The 23,078-nt window shown below is 43.2% G+C and overlaps 2 protein-coding genes across 3 annotated transcripts; one reads left to right on the forward strand and one right to left on the reverse strand.

Annotated features, from left to right (window-relative positions):
• Positions 1-1,366: 1,366 nt before the first annotated feature.
• Positions 1,367-11,909, forward strand: samd1a (sterile alpha motif domain containing 1a). 2 transcript variants are annotated; one of them, XM_033645011.2, is made up of 7 exons: positions 1,367-1,860; positions 4,352-4,706; positions 5,064-5,206; positions 5,341-5,401; positions 9,665-9,746; positions 10,046-10,160; positions 10,534-11,909. In XM_033645011.2, exons 1-7 carry the CDS (start codon positions 1,498-1,500, stop codon positions 10,678-10,680), a joined length of 1,266 nt encoding a protein of 421 aa, XP_033500902.1. In that variant the 5' UTR covers positions 1,367-1,497; the 3' UTR covers positions 10,681-11,909. The 2 variants fall into 2 exon arrangements, with proteins under 2 accessions (XP_033500902.1, XP_033500903.1); XM_033645012.2 differs by having other exon boundaries at positions 5,067-5,206.
• tecra (trans-2,3-enoyl-CoA reductase a) lies at positions 11,906-22,453 on the reverse strand. Its single transcript, XM_033645013.2, has 11 exons — positions 21,931-22,453; positions 20,251-20,302; positions 20,104-20,148; positions 19,897-20,000; positions 17,209-17,324; positions 16,881-16,986; positions 16,658-16,730; positions 16,526-16,569; positions 16,358-16,415; positions 16,168-16,256; positions 11,906-14,299 (listed from the first exon to the last, which is right to left on the reverse strand). The coding sequence occupies exons 1-11, from the start codon at positions 22,096-22,098 to the stop codon at positions 14,126-14,128; spliced, it is 1,029 nt and encodes a 342-aa protein (XP_033500904.1). The 5' UTR covers positions 22,099-22,453; the 3' UTR covers positions 11,906-14,125.
• Between the last annotated feature and the right edge of the window lie 625 nt (positions 22,454-23,078).

A 23,078-nucleotide genomic window follows, 5' to 3' on the forward strand; every position in this document is an offset into this window, starting at 1 on the left:
GTTGTTTGTGTACATCCCGTCACGGTACAGGATCAATTACCAGCCGGCTTTCAGCAAACCCTCTCTCCAGATATTTTCCCACCCTCAGTGAGTGCTCTCTTTTTTTAGGACTGCATCTATCTACATCAGTTGCATGTTGAAGGGCCCAGAGAGCCTTCCAGATGGTTGGAAAGCAATTAAGATGAAGACAAAGACCTCATCATTTATAAAGCCATTAAAGAATGAAAAGTAACTTATAATTGGATGACCATGGGACACGTTGTAATGACAACAAAATTAGTAAATTAATCTAAATGTAATACAATCTAGATGTACACTTTTAAGATATATAAAGCCCACAGTGATTTTTTTGACTACATAAATCACAGGCATGTGTACAAACACAATTAAGAGATGGTGATTTATCAGTAGAAGCCATTTTGTTAATTTCTTATCAGATTAAAACTGACAATAGAGACCTGCTTATTTTTCATTTGCAGCATCAGAAAACAATGATTTACAGACAGAATAGCTGTATATTATAGTGACTATGTATTAAAAAACAATACATTGGGATAAAAATATGTAAAAATTAAGGATCGGAAAGGGATGATTCCATTTTTAATTCCAAAAAATAAATAAATAAAAATAATAATAAAAAAATAAATAAATAAATAAAAATGAAAATAATTAAAAAAATATACATATAGAAAATAAATAAAAATAAAAATATATAAAATATATATATAAAAATATATCATTTTTATTGGATTTAATAAAGCAGTATTATAATGATGATGATGATGATGATAATAATAATAATAATAATAATAATAATAATAATAATAATAATAATAATGACTGAGGACAGAGAGAGGTCCATTGCATACAACACACACAAAAAATCTGTGTACAAAAATACGATAATATATATATATATATATATATATATATATATATTAACATAAAATTATTAAAAAAAATATGTACATAATGCTGCATTCATTTTTATTTCTTTTTTATATATATTTTTAATTATTTACCGACTTTTATTGTCTACTTAATTCTGTCATGGCTTGATCTCTTGGTAGGGCAACACGTGGGGGTCAAAATTCTCAGCTACGCCTTTGGTTACTTAAACTGATCTTGTGAAGCTACAGATGCACAACATGTGAACAAGCTTCACTAACTACACCAAAAATTGGCGTCACGAATGGCCACCTTTTGCGCCCATAATGGCCTGGCGCACATGGGGCCCCGGGTGCGCGCGCTCGTCCCCGTCCAGGACTGCAAATTCCACCTTAAACCCTGTCGGGTGAAAGTTTGGTTTGGAACTCCGTCGGTCCACCTTAAGCGCACACGCAAACGCAGGAGGCGTACAGCGAGGTTTCCGCTTCTCAGTTGGGCTCGGACCGCGGCTCGCGAAAAAAGCACCGTGTGTAACGTACGAGGTTGACGCACCAAGGTAAGAAGAAAAAGCAAGAAGAAAGAGAACCGAGCGAGCAGGGGGAAAAAAAGATGTCTGAACCCAAGTACCGCGAGTGGATCCTGGACACTATCGACTCGCTGCGGTCGCGAAAAGCCCGGCCGGACTTGGAGAGGATTTGCCGAATGGTCCGGAGACGACACGGGTCCGAGCCCGACCGAACCTGCGCAGAACTGGAGAAACTGATCCAGGAACAAACCGTGCTCAAAGTTAACTACAAGGGCTCTATCTCGTACCGGAACGCCGCCAAGGTTCAGCGGAGAAGCAGAAAAAAAGACGATGTAACGTTAACGACGGCTGCGAGAAGGAGCGCGGTGGAAGAAGCCAGTCACTCTGACTTAAGCAACGGGGACAGCGCTTTCGGTCCCGTGGACCAGGACGAGGAGGATTTGGAGGTATGTGGTGGAGGTTGATGCTTGGAGGCATGTTTCATGAGCTCACATCTCATTGTCATCACGTCTTAGTACATTAACAGGTGGAGGTGAACGCCAGGCACGGGTGGTGTGTGGTTTAAAAGACACAAACGCGTGTTTTTTGCGTGTACACGGGGAGTGGTGAGGGGAGTGATTTGCAAGTGCACCCAAAACTGCCGCAGACGGGGAGCGGCGGTTGGACCTCGCTCGAGCGCTGCCGAGGTGGAGACGAAAAAAAAAAAAAACAACAGAAGGTGCGCGTGTAGTCAGAGTGTGGCATATTTAGCATAGCGCCGGTTGCTGCGCACTTTTAACGGTCGATTTTAGCGCATAAATACAAGACAGGAAAAGTTGCACCGTCGCTGCCCGTCCGCAACAACCCGAGCCACCATTATCGGGAGCAGAAAGCGCTTTTCGAGCCCCAAACTCGGTGCTGAGCGAAGGGGAGGAGGACTCTGCTAAGCTAGCAACAGAGGACTAGCCGCAGCCCGGAAGTTGGTTGAATCCACTTTCAAAATAAAAGCATCCACATACTTGCTTGCCTGTTAGGGTTTCATTTTGAAAGCTTGTAGTGGAAGTGTGTGTTTTCATTGTCACAGACTTGTATATGTGGGAGTGGGTGAGGGAAAAAAAAGTCTCAAACACCGCGGATGTTGGAGCCTGATGGGGGACGGTGGGACATTGTTGGGTTGTTGACGAGCACAGGCAAAATCCCAAATATCACCAGAGCTGTGTGCTGACACATATCTTGTCTCCCCGCGACGACATTTCACCCCTCTCCGTCTGCACTTTAACACATGCACATCACTATGTTTTGCCCCGTGGAACAGCCACCAAATCGATTGCTATCGGTGCCAAAGTACTCCTCGCGCAGACACATGCAGCTAATTTGTGCAAACTGCGTCTGTTTTCCGAGCGATGCACGATTGCCGACGCAGTGCATAAGTCGAACCCCTGGATCCATCGTCGGACACGCAGCCGAGACCGGTCACGTCTAACGCTTGGTGTTGCCTGTTATGGCCTCTCTCGTCCCGTGCAGCAATGGCATCACTTCTCCGTGTCTGGCAACTGTTTGTTGGGAGTATTTCAGACGAGAACACATCGCTGCAAAGTAATGAAATATGGAGCCGGTTGCACTGTGAGAGCTGAACTAACGTGAAGCGACCGCAAACTGTTCGTCCAGCGCTATAGCTGGCGGATGCCCTATCCGATTTGGGTTAAGCTGAGATCAAATTGACTTTGTTCTCCTGAAAGGCGTGTGCGTCGCTGCAAAAACGAATGCGTTTGATTACTTTGTGCAGGCTGCCCCCGGAGCGTGTTATCCGGGTTTTACCTGGATATACGAGGGTCAAATGGAGACAGTGACGTGTCCGATAACGGACTCATTTGCGTTACTCTTTCTGATCTGTCGCTTGCACTGTAAATCGTTGACCCGGTGCAAAGTCAAAGTAGGCTGGTGAAGGAGGCGACTGATGCTCTTTGTGATCGGAATGCTGCGTCGAGTTAAAGCTCGGTTTTTTTTTTTTATCTGTGGTGTGCCTTGCCGTGGCTCGGCCCCGGGAAGCGCTCCGTTAAAGAGCACAGACACAATGGCGAGGTCTTTACCGCGGCTCCCAACTCCATGCGCACTTTGGAGGAAATTTGAGGAAAGCCTAAAACGCCTCCCATCGGCCCTTTCTGTACTCCCCGTGTGTCAGAATTACCAATCAAGAAAGGCCTGTAAAGACCGGGACGCACCGAGCACATCGGCTGCTTTTCAGTGTGAGCCGACATGGAAATCGTGCCGGATCGAGATCCTCCGCGGGGGCATGTTGTTTTTGTCACCGTGTCTCGGTGAAAGTTATGTGAAATGCAGTGCGATGGGTGAATGCCGTACAAGCGGCTCTCCTCTCAGGAGCGGGGCGGGCTTTAGTGCGCTCTTGTGCTCGACTGCTGGGTCTTGCACACGCAGTCGCACACAAGGTAATTTTTTACTCAGAGCGCCGTCGACAAAACCCCCCAACGACAGGAATGAGTGCGTATAACTACTTGTGTGCAGTCACATAACATTACAGTCAGTTGTTTAATTGCGTGGAAACGCGTCTGTGGGTTGAAGGGGGCTCAGTGTGTCTGCGGAGTGAACGCTGCACCGCAGAAAGGGACGAAAGCAGTCAAAGGCAATAATTTACCACCACAGCGGTCACATTGCGACATCTGTACGAGCGTGTTTTCATGTGACACGCTCAGCCTGCAATTAGTACTCAGTCGTGGCAACAATCCCTTGTAGCCTCGTTGGACTGCCCTGCTTTTTAAGTTGTTGTCAGATAATGAACTTAATTGTTGATGGTGGTAGTTAAATATGTTTAATCCCCTCATGCCCCATTGATCCAAGCAAAGATCATGACACACTTGATTTCAATATTAAATCATAATCATTGGGGATCACAATTACAAAACACAATGAGAAGGAAATTATATGTTGTCTGTTTTGCAGGCTGACACCTCTATGGCAATAGACACAGACAGCAATGCAGACGAAGAGGGGGCCGACGAGAGCCGGGACGGGCAGGACGGACCCTCTCCTGGCCGCCCGTATGAAGATGCCGCCGTGCACTGTGCCTCTGTGCGAGCCGCCTCTGCCCCCTGCTCCCCCTCTGGCACTCGGCCTGGCCCCGGCCCCGTCTGCAGCCCTGGCTCAGGTCTGGACTGTGCCTCTTTCCAGAAGGCTGGTGTGAGGCCCAGCTCCTTGCCCCCCTCCAGCCCCAGGGCCCTCACACACAATGACTGGGCCTATCATTCTGCTGTCTGCCCAGCAGAGCGCCAGCACCCAGGAATGCAGAGAGACAAAGGTATTCACACTGCTAGACACAGTCAAATATGCGCACCCGGCTTTATGGAGCACTGGCATATTGTTTCACATGCAAGATTTATGCTCAGTTTTGCATTGGATGTGAAATAGGGATGCTGGATGGGTGTTGACAGTAGAAACGTCTCAGTTAATATAAGCTAGATTGCATACATTTCCATGGCTTCATGATGTCGTCAAACAAGTGCAGTCATCCATCAGCTTGTTTGTACCAGTTATTCAGGTTTTAATGAACAGTGTTAAAAACCACACATAAAAGAATTTTCAGCTGCATTAGTTTTTTATTAGCACCCGAATTTGCCAATAATAAAGTCAGTAAATTGTTCTTTCTCTCTGTTAGCAGCAGCCACGAAGCCAGCAACCCCGTCTCCAGCCACCAGTCCCTGCACTTTGAAGAACAATGTGAAGAAAGAAGATGGAGGCAAGGCGGTGGATAGTGGCCTTTCATCTGACCAGTTAGTGCCAGACTATGCAGCGGGGCCGGTAATTGTCCTTGAATATTTTTGTGACAAACAACACCACCTGTATACATCTCTCCCCTGCTTCTTTGATCTTGTCGCTTCACACCTGACGCTTTCATATTTAATTTGTTTTGTTGTGTTTCGTGTGGCCAACAGGATGAGACCAAGAATGTATCCGATGGGAGACCACAGGCACTGTCTTTGCCATCTGACAACTGTGAGTAACATATGTCTCAGTTGTTGTTTTTAAAGCTGCTGTGTAGCATGCGTCTTTTTGCAGGGAATAAATCAATCACTAGTCCACACTTTATAAGAAAACACACACATTATGGGAGTTAAGTATTAGAGTGTTGCATGAATAAGTCATAAACACAGAAATGAGTTCCCTTGTCTCGAAGTCAGTCAGTTTCTTGAATGGGTTTTTGGTTAGACGTCTAAAATAAGGTCTGTGTTTAACACAAGCTTGAGAGATTTCTACATATTGCTCTATGACATAAAATATGTCAGTAAATACCCCACTCGTGAATTTTGAAGCTTTTAAGTGTCTTTAAAAAGGCTGTTGCTATCAGGTGGCTAAATGAGACTACAGAACGTCTCCATGCAGAACGCAGCTTGACAGCCTCGTTGTGGTGGTGACGTTAAGTCAGTGTAGTTCAGTGGTTTCTGTCTGGTCCAGCCACGGGGTCCAGATTTCTCCTTAGTCTTTAGTTCAAGGTCCACACAGTTTCATATATTCAGTTGGCCATGTTGTCGAGCTAGTTTGCTGTCTCTGTCAGGTAGTCACTCACTCTACAGCAGGAAATGGCACTTCAAAATAAAAGCTCTGTGGAGAAAATTCACCGTACTTAAAGGAGCTATATGTAAGAAATCTAAAGCAAATAGTCGTAAATCCTCCTAATATGTCACAGAGACTGCGGAATAATGTTCATTTAAGATACTGATCACACCGACAACAATAGTACAGCCAGAATATTCGCATTTAAAAAACATTTTTACAGTCTGCAAATCATGTTTATGTTTTGAATTTGTGTTTTGGACTGTTGCGCCACCCACCGCCGTCTACCAGTCATGCAGTCAGTAGAGTCTCAGCATCAGTTACAGTTACGACTGAGCTACAGCAGCACAGCAAGCAGCATTAGCAGTGTCCCGGTACATAGCATTAGCAGCCGGCTCCTCCTCAGCTGTATCCCGGCAACAGCGTTAGCAGTGTCCCAGTACATAGCATTAGCAGCCGGCTCCTCCTCAGCTGTATCCCGGCAACAGCGTTAGCAGTGTCCCAGTACATAGCATTAGCAGCCGGCTCCGCCTCAGCTGTATCCCAGCAGCAGTGTTAGCAGTGTCCCGGTTCATAGCATTAGCAGCTGGCTCCGCCTCAGCTGTATCCCGGCAGCAGCATTAGCAGTGTCCCGGTACATAGCATTAGCAGCCGGCTCCTCCTCAGCTGTATCCTGGCAGCAGCGTTAGCAGCAGAGAAGCCGGACTTGCTCGAACGGTCTGCTGGAAAACCGAAGATCAAGGATGCGGCGATGCAGCCCTGCCACAGCAGCCGCCCGTGGGCAAACAAATCAGTCTCCAGCGTGCCGCTGTCCAGCAACCTCGGGACACCACTCGCGGCAGTATTTTGAATTTGAATGCAGTAACCGTTTCGGCCACATTCTTACATACATTGCCTTTAAAATCAAAGTGTGTTTTTACAAATTTGACACATCGACAAGTTAGTTGCAGTCCATTCAGAATGGACCTGTGACCCACTTTTGGACTGCAACCCACCAGTTGGGAACCACTGGTGTAGTTTGTTCAGAGCCCAAGATCAGCAGTGGTGTTCATTTGTGATGATTATCTTGCAGAACAAAACATGTACGTCTCATAAACTTTTGTTTGCCATGGAGCTTATTTCCTGCAGTAATCCAAAATCCAATGGAAAAATTCCTTTGGCTTTTTCAAGAGGGAACCAGGCCGACGCTAACCTTCCCAATGGCCTACAACAAACATCATCCCCGCAGCACTCTATGACAGCTTATGTTTCAAGTACCGCTCGGGCTGTTTGGGTAATTTGGCCTTTTTGACTAGTGCTTGCCTCGAGGCCTGCTCAAAATGTTTTGAATGCCTTACAAGCTTGTCCAGCTCCCTTCCAAATCCAGGTGGTGACTGTTCAAAGTTGTTGCTCAAAACATGCAGCCCTCATGCAACACTGCACTGTTACCAGCTTGGCTTGTAGAGGTGGAAACTGGCAGACTTGATAGAGTTGGATTCAGTTCTGAAATTGATGCATTAGGATTTTCAGTTGAGAAAAATCACCACATGACCATGTAATTAAACACACAGCTGCAGAGGGTTTCTAAAAGCTGTCCATAAAATGGCTGTCAGAGCTGTTGCTGTATGCTTACAGATGGCTCTTAATAATTCAGAAATGATCTTGTTCATATTTTATGGTATGTCTGGGGTTGCTGACAGACAAGGCCACATAAAAAAGATTTTTGTATGGACTTAAGTTAGGGTAAAGTTCCTATCCATCACCTCAGAGACACAGGGTTTGATTCCCAGCAGAATGCGTGTGTTTGCAGAGTTTGTGTGACTTTCTGGCTTTTAATGCAAGAGAAGTGGTTATAGATTTTCCCTCCTTAGTCAGACATTACCTAGAGACTTCCAAGCAAATCACTTACCTGGCACAACAGAAATAAACAACACTAAAATGTTTTTTACCACCACACAAGAGCCATGCCACCATATACTGTACTTAAATATGGTTTGGCTAGCGGGAGCAGTATTCACCTTAAAATTAGGGTTTTGTCCCTGTTAGGCATCACATGCATGAACACAGCCCTGCCAGCATCTTGTGACAGTGGGCTGGTACTGTATAGTAAAGCTGCTGTATCAACACTGTACTGAACCGTGAACGAACTCTAATAGGAAAACATACTGTACCGTGACTGTAAAAGCCTCAGTGTGGCATACCAGCACCGTGGAGAAAGCATCACCTCCATTTCATCCCGACTCTGCTGCTGCTGTTGGTTCAACATCACACCATTCAGTGTCAGGGAGATGATAGTGCACATTTAAAACGCCAGAAAGATCATTTCAATTACAGTTTTGTTGAATTTTATTTTGCACATTGTTGCAGAATTGGAAAAAGTTAGAACCATGGTCAGAACCCTTCTTTCTTTCTTCTTATAGACCAAATCACAGTGTTTATTTACAGTAACTTGCGAGTAGAAAACCCCTGCGTCACGAGCATAAAATGAAACAGCGCTGAGCAAACTCTGCCTCAGTTGGTTAGCTTTTAGCCGCCTAAGAAAGCCCACCATACCTAGAATATTTTAACAACTTTATCTTACTGTCAGGCAACCTTTCCTGACGGGGAACTGTAGTCTTTATCTCGAAGCCCTCGGACTCCATTGACATCGTCATTTTACTTTGCAGAACACGTAAATTGCTCGGCTACTGCTGCCTCCATCAGTTAATCCTACATGTCTTGTTTAAAAAATGAAATTGTCAACGACTATCCCAAACTAATTTCCAATCATTAACATAGATACATTGTTTAATTTAGGCATTTTAAATATTCCATATCTATGTGGCCTATCAGCTGTCACGGTGGGACAGTGGTTAGCATTGTCGCCTCACAACAAGAAGGTTTCTGGTTTGAACCTGGGGTGGGTGCGGGTGCTGTGCAGAATTTGCATGTCCTCCCCGTGTCAGCTTGGGTGTTGTCCGGCTTTCTTCCTCCCAAAGACATGTAATTGTTGACTCTAAATTGCCTGTAGGTGTGAATGTGAGCATGAATGGTTGTCTGTCTCTTATGTGTCAGCCCTGTGATAGTCTGGTGACCTGTCCAGGGTGTTCCCTGCCTCTCACCCAATGTCAGCTGGGATAGGCTCCAGCCCCCCGCCCCCCTGTGACTGGTTATGGTTATGAATGAATAAATTATATAGATAAGTAAACAACAGTCTTGGATATTAAATAGGCTATACTCCTCATCTAACCTACTCCGTAACACACATCATCATCATCATCATCATCATCATCTCTGTAATTGAAGACGAGTACCAGTTATTTACCTAGAAGTGGTAGTTGTTGTTAGTGTGCCATCACAGTCATTCAGCTTATGAACTCCCCTTTAACTGCCCATTTCCCATAGTCACTCATTGGGTGTTGGATGTTGATATGGTGAGAAGTAATTGGTTTTGATGTGAAATTAACAACCGCAGAATATTTTGATTCCGAAATGTTCACATTCTTTGGCACTGTTGTGTGTTCTCACTTTCTAGGACAAGCCAGAATACTGAAGTGTTTCTCCCACATGTTGTCAAACTGTCACTTTGACAGAAAATCAGTGAAATCAGCTCTGCATTGTATTTTAGGGAGCACTTGCAGACAGCCTGCAGTCGGGGGTTCTCCCGGAGCATGTCATGACATCCATTAAATTAGTGGTAATATTTGCAGCGCATTTGTAATAACTTTGCTTCCATTTTGTTCACAGGTACATTAAAGAACAAGATAGATATATCCTCCTTCACAGCAGCCGAGGACAGCCTTCTGAACGGTGGCAAAGTTGATGAAGTGTGAGTATTCTGTTATTAAACAAGTCATTACACTCTCCACTAAAAATGCATTTTAGCAAACTCCTGCAATCACGTTCCCTCTCTTTCTACAATTATTTTACACGCTCTTGACTTTTATTTTTCTGTAATCGTCTTTAATAATGAGTACATTTTTCTGAGGCACAATCTCATGTTTTAAAGAATTACTCAACACACAGAAGGCCACATGAATAGAAAACAACAAAACAAGACAGTACCTGCAGAAGAAAGGTCACTCTGTGGTTATGACTCTGACTCTTTTCTGTCTGATCTTCCTCCAGCTCTGTGAAGAAGGAAACCATGAGCCAGAACTTAATGCAGTGGACTGTAGCAGATGTGGCCAGTTACTTCTCAGCTGCAGGCTTTCCAGAGCAGGCTGTGGCGTTTCGAACACAGGTCAGTGCACTACTGCAAAACTGCCACAGAGGGCACTATATGTACACTGAAAACCACACATATCCCATCACCCAGTGCAGTTTTGCAGCCAGTTCATAGTAAGTGTGTTGGACAGTCTGAAAGCAGTGTATGCTGTGACCTGTATCAATTTATTTGTGTACACTAAGCTGTGTGGTAAAGGCTGCTAGAAAAGAAAACTCTGCCTTAATGTGACAGGGAAAAACACCAGATTTAAGACATTTTTAAAAGGGCTTCAACAGCTACTTTAACTTTCTACAGTGTGTGCTGATGGTCATATAAAACACGTTATATTAAAGGATATTAAGCCTTCAGAAAATGCCACGTGGATGACTAATTGAGGTCTCTCCAACAGGAAATTGATGGGAAGTCCCTTCTCCTAATGCAGCGCAGCGACGTGTTGACTGGCTTGTCCATTCGACTCGGCCCTGCCCTCAAAATCTACGAGCGCCATGTGAAGGTGCTGCAGAGGACCCACTTCCTGGAATACGAAGACCTCTGAAGTGGTAATAATTCACATGACAGACAGACAGACAATGCTGCATCGACCCAAACGTGCATGCAGTGCCCTCTCTCCCATCTAGATCCTTCCACCCACCTTCATATACAGAATATGTAGAGGGTGAGTGGGGGGGCGGCGATGGCTGCGGTGGAATCAACTTTCACTGTGAGAATGACCAGAAACTGAAAGACAGTCATCCTACCTCTCATTATGGTCTTTGGTTTTCAAATGGTTCTCATTTCACCCACGTGGCAGTTCGATTGCGTCATTAAGGGAACAGACTGGTACATTCAGAGTGTGTTTAAAAGTGGATGGCAAGAGGAAAAGATGGATGATGCAGCCATTGAATGGACTGAGCCTTCCACCTAGTGGACCACCTGTGGGCAACTGTACCCACGGACACATGACTGCGTAGTGCTGCGAGCAAAGAGTTTGGGGTCCACAAGAACATGTTGGATCTAAAATGTCTCGCTTTATCCTCGCTCGATCTGTAATGGCACCTTCCGTTAGTCCAGGATCTGTTTGTACGTGACACAGATAAACATAAAGCACATCTGTCGTGAGTTTTCCTTTGATTTTGTTACATTAAATATCATCAAAGTGCTGGGAAAGTCGGGCTATCTACATATCTTCATCACACGCCTGATTCCTGACTTATCATGCCACCAATAGCTGCTGATGTTGGATTATGTCTTCAGTGTCTCACAGAGATATAACCAATATGATTTACTACTACCTGCTGGCAAGGCAATATGTGTATTTCTTTCTTTTTCTATTAGATGTGACTGTGGTCCAACTTAATACAGTTGCATTGTGGGGAACAATCGCAGATAGACGTGACCAGGGAAATGTGCAGCCTAATGGAATTGGCTTTCATACACACACACACACACACACACACACACACACACTCACACACACACAAAATAAAGTAATAAACTTTGTGAAATGTTATTGTAATACTGAATATATTGTTTTAAATTGAATACCGCTGCTCAGTGCCTGTTTACGGAGCAGATTTCTCGATCAAATGCAATATTTCATGTTATCATCCATTTATGATTTGTCTGGCATCTCTTTGTGTTTTTATGTAAACCAGCCTCTTGGATTGTAACATTCCATACGATGTAGTCCACATCTCCCGTGTATCTCCTCCCCTTTTTATCTGTAACATTCACACTTCTTCTTCTTCCAGAGTTGCAAATAAAGCTCGTGTCTCTCTCTGTTCACTCACTTGTTTTCTTGTTTATTACACTCATCGCATCAGTAATTTGGCTAAAAACAGTTGTTTTAATGGGTTGGCATAACCTTGTGAGGACAAGTGATCAAATATTGTAAATACATTCAGTTTTAAAAAAAACCTCTAAACACTCAATGCTCTCTCAGAAAAATTGCAGCAAGATATTTTTTAGAAACAACATCGAAGTTCGTCATTTAATGTGAAGGTTCAGTCGATGCAGCGCTCTGTGAAATGCATTCAGTGAATTCAGTGTGTTATTCTAATGTCCTTTGCCGATATTGTAAAGCACAGTCAAATGGTGTTTCAGTCTGTATTTGCATCTGAGCCATTCTCCAGATTAGTACGAAAATAATCGGGTGGGAAAAGGTCTATGCACAGAAACATTATGCTAGACACATGATTGGCCTTTGTCACAGCAGACATTTTGACTCGTCATTGTAGGAAAATCACAGGCGTTACTTAAGCAGCAATCTCTGGGGATAAAAAAGTGAAGCCAACATGCAAGTGCCAAAAAAAGTTCTTTAACAGCCACTTAAGTCTGGTTCCAGAAGCCAGTCAATCCCCTTAAACACCCATGTTAAAATGTCCAACTTTACAGCAGAGATAAACATGTTTACAGCTTGGTACAAAACAACAATTTTGGTCTCTATAACTAATTTCCCACTTCATGACAACTGTACAGGGGTAAATTTTTATACAAGTCACCCGGTTACATTTTATCAATGCTTAAAATTACACATAATTAAGGGTTGGCTGCTCTGAGTGACAAGCTGTCTGCCAATAGTGTCCTCAGCTTCTCAGTCAGATCCACTCCTCGCTCCTCCACAGCTCCAGCCTGTCACCCAAATATGATCACTCCTGGCTCCAAAAAACAACATGGCAGAGGCCAAAATGACGAACTCAAGGCCTCAAAACATGACTCGACAAACCAATGGGTGGCTACGTCCATTATTTTTACAGTCTGCGGTGTAACTAATACCACTAAAAATGGTTCTGTGCTATTAAAGTGTCCCTGCTGTGAGTATGACAGTGAGTAAGCATGCACAACACTTAGATTATGGGGTATGACACGTGTGCAGTGTAACTGGAACTACAGTGTTGGTGGGGTTACATCAGACAGTGCTGTCTGGGTGCATGTTTTTAGCCTCCTTGGGTGCACTAGGCCTGACAGAACTTTTGGGTACACTCAACTTGATGGTGGTCGATATACAATAGAACGTTTGCAAATAGAAAGCATGTCTTCATGGTCTTTTATTACAGACTTTTTCTATGATCACAGAATTGTAATTCTCATCATGTCTTTACTTTTTGTAGGAAAATATTCAGACTCAAGGCTGGCTGCAAATGCCTCAGTGGACTGAATTAATCATCCCCCATGTTCTATGATAGCACGCCAGCTATTGAGCCTTTAGCAAGTGCAGACCAGACTTTACCGCACGTGTGTCATACCCATTGGTATGCCGTGATGTGACTTCTCCTCTTTTTGAAATCAAAGCAGCTAAATGGAATTCAGCCATCACTAATTTTATAATTCACACCTGTGCTTTTCCTACTGTGACATTTCAAAATGTCTTGTTGAAAAATGTATGTTGATGTTGGTTTGATGACTTAAACTTGTAGGACATGTGTCTGTGCATGCTGTCATAGTGGAAAACGTGGGAATCGGCATACAATTTCCCCTTAAGATATTACCAGTGTGGAGGCCACAGTCAGATCAGAATACTGCATAAGGCCACAAAGTTGTCAGCTCCAGGCTGCACACCAGTTTGACAATGAGATTTAGTTTTCATGCTCTGTGGGAAACTTCACTGATCAGGAAGCCAAACGCTACGACAATAATGCGATTCTGAAAAACTAAACAGCACTCTCAAACAAACATGTTACAACTTACCAAAGTAGCAAAATAATCTCTCGTCTTCTTGCTCTTCAAGATCACATATAACATTAAATTAAGACTTTGCTGCATTCAACTCTGATGGCTTCCTCTGCCAGTCCTGCATTCACCAGTCCAACACCCAGCAGCCGCTCCTTGTTATGGAGGGACATGTCAGAAAATGTTACACAGAGTCCATATGACCAAATTCCATCCACGCTGTTGACCTCAGCACACACTTCCTGACATCAAGTGGATGGAGAGGCCCTGAAGAAGGCGCCCATCAGTGATAAGGTGGATGTGGGTTGCGTTCGTCGTTTTTCTGCCAGGCTCTACAGGATGAAGGGGAGAATGGAGGAGCGCAGGGTCGGGTAATTGCTGAACTCCTTTAAGTAGCTGCGGTGTTTGCCTTTGGCCCACACAGCCATCTGGATGAAGGCCACGACAGTAAAGAAAGCCACAGGCACACACTGGGTCATCACCGTGAAGCCGATCCAGGAGCCCAGCTGTGAGCAAGAAGTTTGCAAACATACACAGAAACACACACACAGTGCGATGATGATACATGTGTAGGAGGTAACCAGTAGATGGCAGCAATAGTGCATCTCATATTGCAAGGCACTGTGTACTAGTGCTGCTGGGTTGCACACATGCACACAGCAGCTGCCTTCGGGGTTTGAGTACTGAAATGTGGAAGATTAATAACTAAACTAAGATACTTAACTAAGGTGAGACAAAAAAAACCTTGAATGAAATGTTCTTACGAGCAAATTATTAGTCATAAAGAAGAAGAACATTGACATAATAATTTAACATTAAAGGCTAAGCTCAAAATTTGAGTTGTCTCTTAACAAAAAAGTGACGTGCTCATATGAACTTTAAAACAGGTTTAGCTTGCTCAAATCATTCCTCCTGTTCATACCAGAGGTGGGACCAAATCATTGTTTTGCAAGTCACAAGTAAGACTCAGGTTGTTGTACTCAAGTCCCAAGTCAAGACAGGCAACTCCCAAATCAAGTCTTAGGCCTAAACTTTGAGTTTTGAGTCCTAAACCATGTCTGCTTTTTAAAATTTGCATTTATTTGTTTAAAAAAAAGTTAATTGGAAGTTGTTGTGTTGCGTTTTGCATATTGCAATTTTGTTGATCAATCATAGTTTTTCTACATGAATGAAATTAAATTTTTCCATTTGGTGCTCAGTAACGTAACGTTAGCTCTTCATGACTCTGTCCTGCAACTTGATTGGATGCTGTCGTATTGGTTCAAACAAAGTGGATCTGGGGAATGAAGTGTCAACTCACTGCGAATGAATAGCTGATTCAGAAAATGAAGGTAAATTAATTGAGTTGTGACACACTTTTAAATAACATACTTATTAAACTTTAGGCTTTAGGGAAAGGTATCAAGTATTTTCGAGTCTGAAGATTTTGTCAAGTTGGGATCTAAAGTCATCAAGTCACGTGACTCGAGTTCACACCTCTGGTTCATACTGGCCGAGTAAAAATCCGTTACTAATGTATTTCCAAGAAAATGATTGGGGACAAAATTCACAGGTCATTTTCTGTTCAAATATGTATTCTGACTTCCTGAGACCCGAGCTTCTCATTGGAGTGCATTTTTAATTTCTCCTAACTATTTGGGAAAAGTAGGAACTGATCAGTATAAAAAACAAAACATTGTCTTTTAACAGTTAGTAGTTTTGGATTTAAAAAAAAGTCCTCATATGGAGACAATAAGTTTATTTTTTGAAAGTGTGTAATACATTTTAAAACAGTTTATTTCAATGCCTGAGCATTGTTGTGCACAAAGAAAACTGCAAACAATGCAACATTTGTTTAATGTTTTGTAACTCTATGGGTTAGGTTTAAGTCCCAATGACCCCAAACGAGTACTTCCTAATTAGCTTAGCTTGTTCCTATTGCTAAAATTGGTCAAGTTTGTACTCCATATAAAGCGACAAATGTTATTAAGCGCATATCAACAAGTTTCAACCATAAACTTTGATCAGGTTTGGGACCTTGTGCACTTATGTGTCAGGGTCGGCTGCAGACTGACTTGGCTGTGATCACTGCCATCTTGTTTTCACATGGATAAGTGTTTTTTGCTTTTACTTCCACTAGATGGCACAAAAAAACGTCCACATACGAGGCTAACAGGTCGAAGTTAAGCAGAATGAAGTGTAAGGTGCAGCAAACCCAAAATGCAATGTCCACATATGAGGGTGCAGGGTCACAGGAGGCTAAAGTGAGCTTCAGCTGTCAAATCGAGTAGATATCCATCATATTTATGGCCTTTTTAATATAACATTTCCTTTTTGTGTTTTCCAGACAGCATTTTATTTTCCCATTTCCAGTATGAGTGGATTTACAGCTTACCTCGTATGTGTAGTTCGGACAAGAGACCAGCCAGAACATCCATGTGAAGGGATTTTTCGTTGGGTAGGGAATCTTCTTGGTTTTTGAACCTGATATGATGGGTAAAAACAAGCAAACTATTGTAATGTCCTGCACTGTAGGCTCCTTTTTTAAAATTGCAACACTATATTCCTTGTTAGAAAATGCTCACCTTGTGATTTGAGGTTACGAAGGGCAACATGGATGGAAAAATTTCCTAACTGACAGAACTGCAGGAATAAAGACATCCAAATACAATGATATTCACTGAACAATAGATGGTTTAATGTCTGGAAGATTCCTTTACTGAGCTATGAATATACAAAGATCTCAAACTTACCAGGAAAATGTAAAGTCCTGTATTCACCTGCTGCTGCCCGTAATCTGTGGACGTGTCACAGGGAAATGGATTAAGATGGCAGTCAACCTCGACTGATGAGTTAAAGTGAGAATTGCAGCAGTCAGCACTTACAGGGTGTGGTGTAGAGAGGGTGGTTAATGTAGTACGCCATCCAAGCTGCAGTGCACCAGTAATAGCCACAGTTCTGAAATAGAGGGAGAGACTATAATAAGTCATACTGTCAAGATAAGGCTCCACATACATTTGGTTCAGATTTCTGAGAATAAGAGCGTGGCATGAAATAATAATAAACCATACATCACACTCAAAGGTCAAAATTATGCAGCTGACTCGCCTTGAATATGTTTCTGAGAGGCATTGTCCCGTGGGAGATACGATGGACAAACATTGTCTCCAGGATTCTCTTGATGTAGTGGAAGGAGTGACACATGCAGGCCAAGCTGCAACAGGACACACACACTTAACATATTTAGCTGTGATTAATACATCGCCTCACTGCAGTCCATTACACTTGGCCCTGACTCAGTGTCACCATAGCAATACGCTTCACTCGTGTTTGTCATGTTGAGAGGGGGCATCAGTGCAAAGCCTGGGATTGTGTGATTACACTGCAGCAACATCGCAGCAGATCCCTGAAAACATGAAAGAAAGCTGACACTTACTGTACCACCCAGTGCTTGCTGCTGGTGAAGTCATATTTCGGAGAGTAGATGAAGGGAAGGTGGAAGTAGAACATTAAGTAGATGACCAGCGGGCCGACACATTCTGACAGGAAGACCTGAAGTATGCAAAGAAAAGTTGTAAAACGTCTTACATTTTTAAATATTACAACTTAAAAGTCATTCGTCTTAAATTTGAATTGGCAAGGTCTTAATTGCCACAAACATTTTATCTAGTTTTATTCATTCATCTTTTAATTTCATTAAAGGAAAGAAGGATTTATTGGGATCTAGCAGCGAGGATTGCAGATTGCAACCAGCAGAAACGTGAACTCTCGGTTTGGATTCCTTCAGTGTTCATTGTTGTGAATGTTTTACCAGGAGCCAAATTGTCTGCAAAGGTCTCTTCCTTTCCAAAACAAACAAACCAGGTGATTAAAACCGGTACGACCACTGAATAAAGAAGTTTCATGTTACAAATCGGTGTTTTTCTGATGCCGTTTGGCATGTCAGAGACGGGCCACTAGTCCAGCACCAGCTAATGTGTGCTCACCTTTGTTCTCTGATAACTTAAGATCCAGACGGTCAGGAGGTTTTAACCAGGAGCCGAATTATATGCAGAGGTCTCTTGCTGTCCAAAATAAACAGACCAGGTGATTTAAACCGGTAAAAATACTGAATAAAGCAGTTTCGTGTTACAAATCAGTGTTTTTCTGATGCTGTTTGGCTTGTCACAGATGGACCACTAGCCCAGCAACGTGTGCGCACATTTTTTCTCTGATAACTTAAGATCCAGACAGTCAGGAGGGTTTTACCAGGAGCTGAATTATATGCAGATGTCTCTTGTGCTTCAAAATAAACAGAGCAGGTGATTTAAACCGAGGGGCTACTAACAACAGTGGCTGACTAGACAATGCAAAATCCTGAATGGCCCTATCTAGAGCCAGAGTTTGGTTTGTCTATTCTGGGCTACTGTAGAAACATGGCGATGCAACATGGCGGACTCTTTGGACAAAACCCCCCCTCCCAATGTAGATTTACACGGCTCATTCTAAGGTAACAAAGACACAATGACTTTTATTTTCAGGTAATAAAGAAAACATACCGACTATTTTATATTCAATTTCTGCTAATATATCCCCCTAAATCCTACACACTGGACCTTTAAGCTCATCTGCATGAGGGTCCGCATTTCTGATGGTACAAATCTGTCATTTTACTGTGTACTTGCACTTTACTGGTGGCAAAATATAGATTAACCTAATTCACTCTAATAACCATGTGCCTACATAAAACCTGCCTCTGCATCTAAACGTACCATTATGCTTACCTGCAATGCTGTAAAAAATAGTCTTATATTTGTTTAAAATTTATCTTGAAATGTCTTTAAAAAGCGTTACGTTTAAGTTGCTGATAGCTGTAGAGACCCTGTTTTTGGCTTGCAACCAGAAGTGAGAAACATGACAAAACAGCACAAACACAGCAGTCGTGAACGAATTCATGAACAGAATTACAATAACAGCTACCCTCTCTAATAAAAAATACACCAACCCATGAAACTAAAAATATTTTCTCCCTGTTAGATCAGCGCTATGTTAGTCTAAACCCTCTGCCAAAGGAACAGTGTGCAGCTGACACCAGTGTGGCTCTAGTTTCTCTGACAACCCACATATCAAAGCTGTAATCATAAAACAAAAACAGTCCGTCTCATTCTACAATCATTCAACGTAACAATAATGGTATTCAACATGTGCCTGTGGAGCAAATGAGCGGCTAAGGCAGCTTGTAATACCAGCTTTCCACGAATGATATGATCAAGAGTAGCAACACAGCTGACGGTGAAATCGACCCCTGAATCAGCACCTCTAGCAGAGCCCTGCCTCAGCATGCCTGACCAATAGCTACTGGTGATCTCCGCTTGGGCACTTCACCCACAGTGGCATCATTCCGCACCCTGGCAGGGCGCAGGGGGGATGTGTCAGGGCTGGTAAGGACAGGGAATGTAGAGAAGTGGGCGGGCAAGGGTGAGTAAAGAGGCACAGTGAAAGGCAAGTGAGAGGTCAGGGGGGATAAACACCTTTGGGAGAAACTGGGCCGTGAGATTATATGTCCTCGGACAGAGGACAGGCGGTGCAGGAGGCGAGAGAAAAATGAACCACAGCAAATCACCTCTATCTGTCACTGTGGGCTGATATTTATATTCAAGCTACTGAGTGGGTGAGAGAGTGTCTGTTTATATTTTAAGTATAGGAATCTTAAAAGGCCATACCGGCAGTTTTGCATGTTTCAGCCTATTAAGTACAAATGGTGTACACTTTGTGACTGTTATTAAAGGCAAGCCTCTCTCCCTGTCAGCCAGCTGATGAATGCTGCATTCATGAGCTGCACATACACACATCTAGAAGCAAGCATGCAAGTTAGACTTGAAAAACCCTGTCAGTTCCATCAGGTCTTGCATTAAAATGGCTGCTGTTCAGAGAATCATGAATGCTGGAGCGGCGACAAAACATACCACCCTCAAATCTTGGAAAGGTGATATTCATTACAGGGAATGAAGGTGGAAGGCAGGAATCTACTTATACACTTAGCAAGCTTGCAGTATTGTGAAGCATGCGTGTTGTTAATTGGCTAAAACATGCAAGACCTCTGTACGGTCCTGCATATTGTGTGTCTGTGCACGTGTGGACTCACGGTCGCCCATGTGAGCTGGGGTCCTAGGTCAGTGAAGTAAAAGCTGGCTGTGGTTCCCACAGGAAGTGTCTGCAGAATCTCCTCATCCCTGAGACACTTGGCCTCTGAAAAACATGACAGCCGAGAGCATCACATAACTTCATCACAACACCTGTTAGTCAGCTGAGATTGATATGTGCAGAATTTATTGTAAAAAGCAGAACGCACTTGGATCCAAACGCAGGGATTGTCTGGCTGGATAATACTTTGGATCTGTTGGAATGGAGAGGAGCTTTACTTCTGACATGCTTGAGAATGCTTGAAAATTAAAATACGAATAGATATGAAATTAAAGATTATTTGTCTTAAACTTACATGATTTTTGAAACAAAGCTTTTATATCCAGAACAGTAGCAGTGGGCTCCACCTGCAAACAAAATGCAAAAATAAGCATCAGTGTGCAGACATACATATGGCATACGTCATTTTACAAGACATGGAGTACTTAAAATACAAAAGTATCTGTATTTCTATCTTCATTGCAGAAGTTTACATTTCGTCAGACTTGCATTTTGCCATTTTCATCCGCAATGCAACCCCTAACGTTTTTCGACACGGCCCTGCACGTTTATACAAGCCGCTAACCATGTGTGTGTCGACCTGCCCGCCTGCCTGTTGGCCCAGTGCAGCACAGGCATGCACCGTAGCTGGAACAGAAAATTCCTATGAGACGAAGAGGGAATTCTCACCTCCTAACCACAGCTCTCGCTCAATAGAAACGTAATGGCTGTACTTGACTGGCCGCCTGTGAAGTAGATGATTATCTGTAAAATTACCCGTCTGCTCACAGTAATGACCCTGCAGTTCTTGAGCTAAAACAAACATGTTTCCTCTGACTTCACTGCAAAGTGAGCACAGTCTGTGTTTGTGCTACTTTTAGGACAGAAATGTTTAAATAATTGAACTTTAAAAGGGATTCACTGATAACAAAAGCTGTGGCATTCAAGTTTTCCAGCACAGACTTAAAGCTGGGATAGGCAGTTTTATTTTGGCAGCATTGGGAAAAAATACCATTATAACCTTTGATAATACTGTAATTGAAATGGTCTCAGAGAAAACTAGACCTCTGTACATCAACTTGCATTGCCTATTTCTCGCCTCAAATGTTTTCAGAATCATATTTTAGTGTACTGCTTAGCTGTAAAATGAGAAAGTTTGCTACTGCAGGTGGGCAGTGCTTTGTTTTGGCTTGGCCAGGTCACAAACTGTGTCACTTTACAACTAAACAGTACACTAAAATACATTTCTGAAAACATCTGAGGCAAGAAATAGGCAATGCAGTTACAGAATCTTGATTCATATTTAATCAGCATTGTGTTTGACAGTTGGACTGCAGTTCACGAGCAGTGATTGACGATTCTGTCACTGCATTGCGTATTTATCATCTCAGATGTTTTCAGAAACATATTTTAGTGTACTGTTTAGCTGTAAAATGGCAAAGTTCTTGACCTGGCCGCAATGTTTTGAACAGCCGAGCCAAAACGAAGCATTGCCCAACCTACCACAGGTCAAACTTTCTCATTTTCACAGCTAAACAGTACACTGAAATATGTTTCTGAAAACATCTGAGGTAAGAAATAGGAAATGCAGTAACAGAATATAGATTCATATTTGAGCAGAGTTGCCTTGTTTGACAGTTTGACCGCAGCTCAGATGCAGTGATTGACATGATTGACAACTATGTGAGAGACTTCTTGGCTCTGATTGGTTGATTTATGATTCTTACATGTGCCATTAGGAGCACTATGAGGACGCAGAGGAATATGATTTTTTCACAGATTATCTGCTTCATGTACGATCCTCAGGATGTAGTGACCGTTGTAAAAAATAACCTCCTCTGCCATATTTGCTAAAAAAAAAAATTACCTACTGAAGCTTTAAATATCTGTGTTTGTCATGCACCTGTTAGAGCAAGAACTATCCGTCTTCTAAAACCATTATGACACATAAAAAGGGCGAGTGTAATCGGAAACCCTTCATCATCTTCACACTCACCTTGTCCAGCAGCAGCAGTTTCTCTTTAGTCTTTAAATCCACGATCTCCACCTCAAAGTAAACAATCCTTTTGGCTTTTTTGGGAGGTTTCGGTTTTGGCCTTGTTGAAGACTTCTTCTCAGGTTCTGCTGAACCCTCTTTTTTTGCCTCTAAAGCAAGTACATCCATGATACCGTTTAATCCCAAATCTCAGTAGCCTGGTGGAGTAATCTGTGATATGTCTGATCACACTGGTTGTCCTCTGCTGCTATGGGAAGCAGCCCCCTGCTCACCCTCAACGCAACTGTCAGTCCAGCTCAAGCGTGTCTTCTTTGGTGTCTTTTTGACTCTCTGAATAGCCCTCTTACTCCAGGAAGAAGTATGAGAGATCATAAACACTTGCTTTGTCCCAGATTGAGTGTGTCCATGTGAGAGAGTGGGGGTGAGAGTGGAGGGAGAGCTGGTCTAACATGAAGTAGACCTGCTCCTCACCCGAATGGCAGCCTCTTCATGATCCACAGCCCCCGTTCATGCTACAAAACGCACTGAAGACGAAACCGGAGAGCCCCAAGACATAATCCATACAGCGCCATTTGCAAGGCTAAATATAAGTCGCCTGATTTGCTCTGCACCAGCTTGGTAACCTTGGGCAGCCACATACAGCCAGTGACAGATGCCAATGTGCTCTCATTAGACGTATAAGACACATCTCCTGTCTGCTCTTCCCTCGCTTGGCTGCACAGTGATGGTCCCATTAAAAGCCTCCACATGCCAACACTTCCCCCCTCCCCCCAAGACCACCTGTGTGGCTGGTATTCTTTTCTCTTTCTGACCTCCATGACAAAGACAGACAGGTTTATTTCAGGGCCTGTGCGGTTCAAGGTTTGTGTGCCGAATGAGCCACATCGTTTTCCAAAATACCTCAAGGAGGTTTGTGGTGGGAGGAGGAGGGCGAAGAAAATGCTGATTGGGAGAGGATCAAAGATGCCTTTCGTCGCACAGGGTCAACTGATCATTGGGCATAGCCAACTGCATATCTATATTCTGTGGACTATTTATAACCAGCAGGAGCAGTCCAAGCCAGCAGCAAGCAGCAGGATCACTGTTTGCATTCCAAGACTGGTTTTGCATCTTGTATTTAAAAAATACTTGTGCAAATCTTTTTTATT

Source organism: Epinephelus lanceolatus, chromosome 18 (genome assembly GCF_041903045.1).
Source record: "Epinephelus lanceolatus isolate andai-2023 chromosome 18, ASM4190304v1, whole genome shotgun sequence".
Taxonomy (NCBI): Eukaryota; Metazoa; Chordata; class Actinopteri; order Perciformes; family Serranidae; genus Epinephelus; species Epinephelus lanceolatus.

Coding starts and splice junctions, on each gene's coding strand:
- samd1a (XM_033645011.2), top strand. CDS start 1,498: ATGTCTGAACCCAAGTACCGCGAGTGGATCCTGGACACTATCGACTCG. Junction 4,707..5,063: donor AGGAATGCAGAGAGACAAAG/GTATTCACACTG, acceptor TCTCTCTGTTAG/CAGCAGCCACGAAGCCAGCA. Junction 5,207..5,340: donor CAGACTATGCAGCGGGGCCG/GTAATTGTCCTT, acceptor TGTGGCCAACAG/GATGAGACCAAGAATGTATC.
- tecra (XM_033645013.2), bottom strand. CDS start 22,098: ATGGATGTACTTGCTTTAGAGGCAAAAAAAGAGGGTTCAGCAGAACCT. Junction 16,731..16,880: donor CTCTCAGAAACATATTCAAG/GCGAGTCAGCTG, acceptor CCTCTATTTCAG/AACTGTGGCTATTACTGGTG. Junction 16,416..16,525: donor CAGGACTTTACATTTTCCTG/GTAAGTTTGAGA, acceptor TTATTCCTGCAG/TTCTGTCAGTTAGGAAATTT.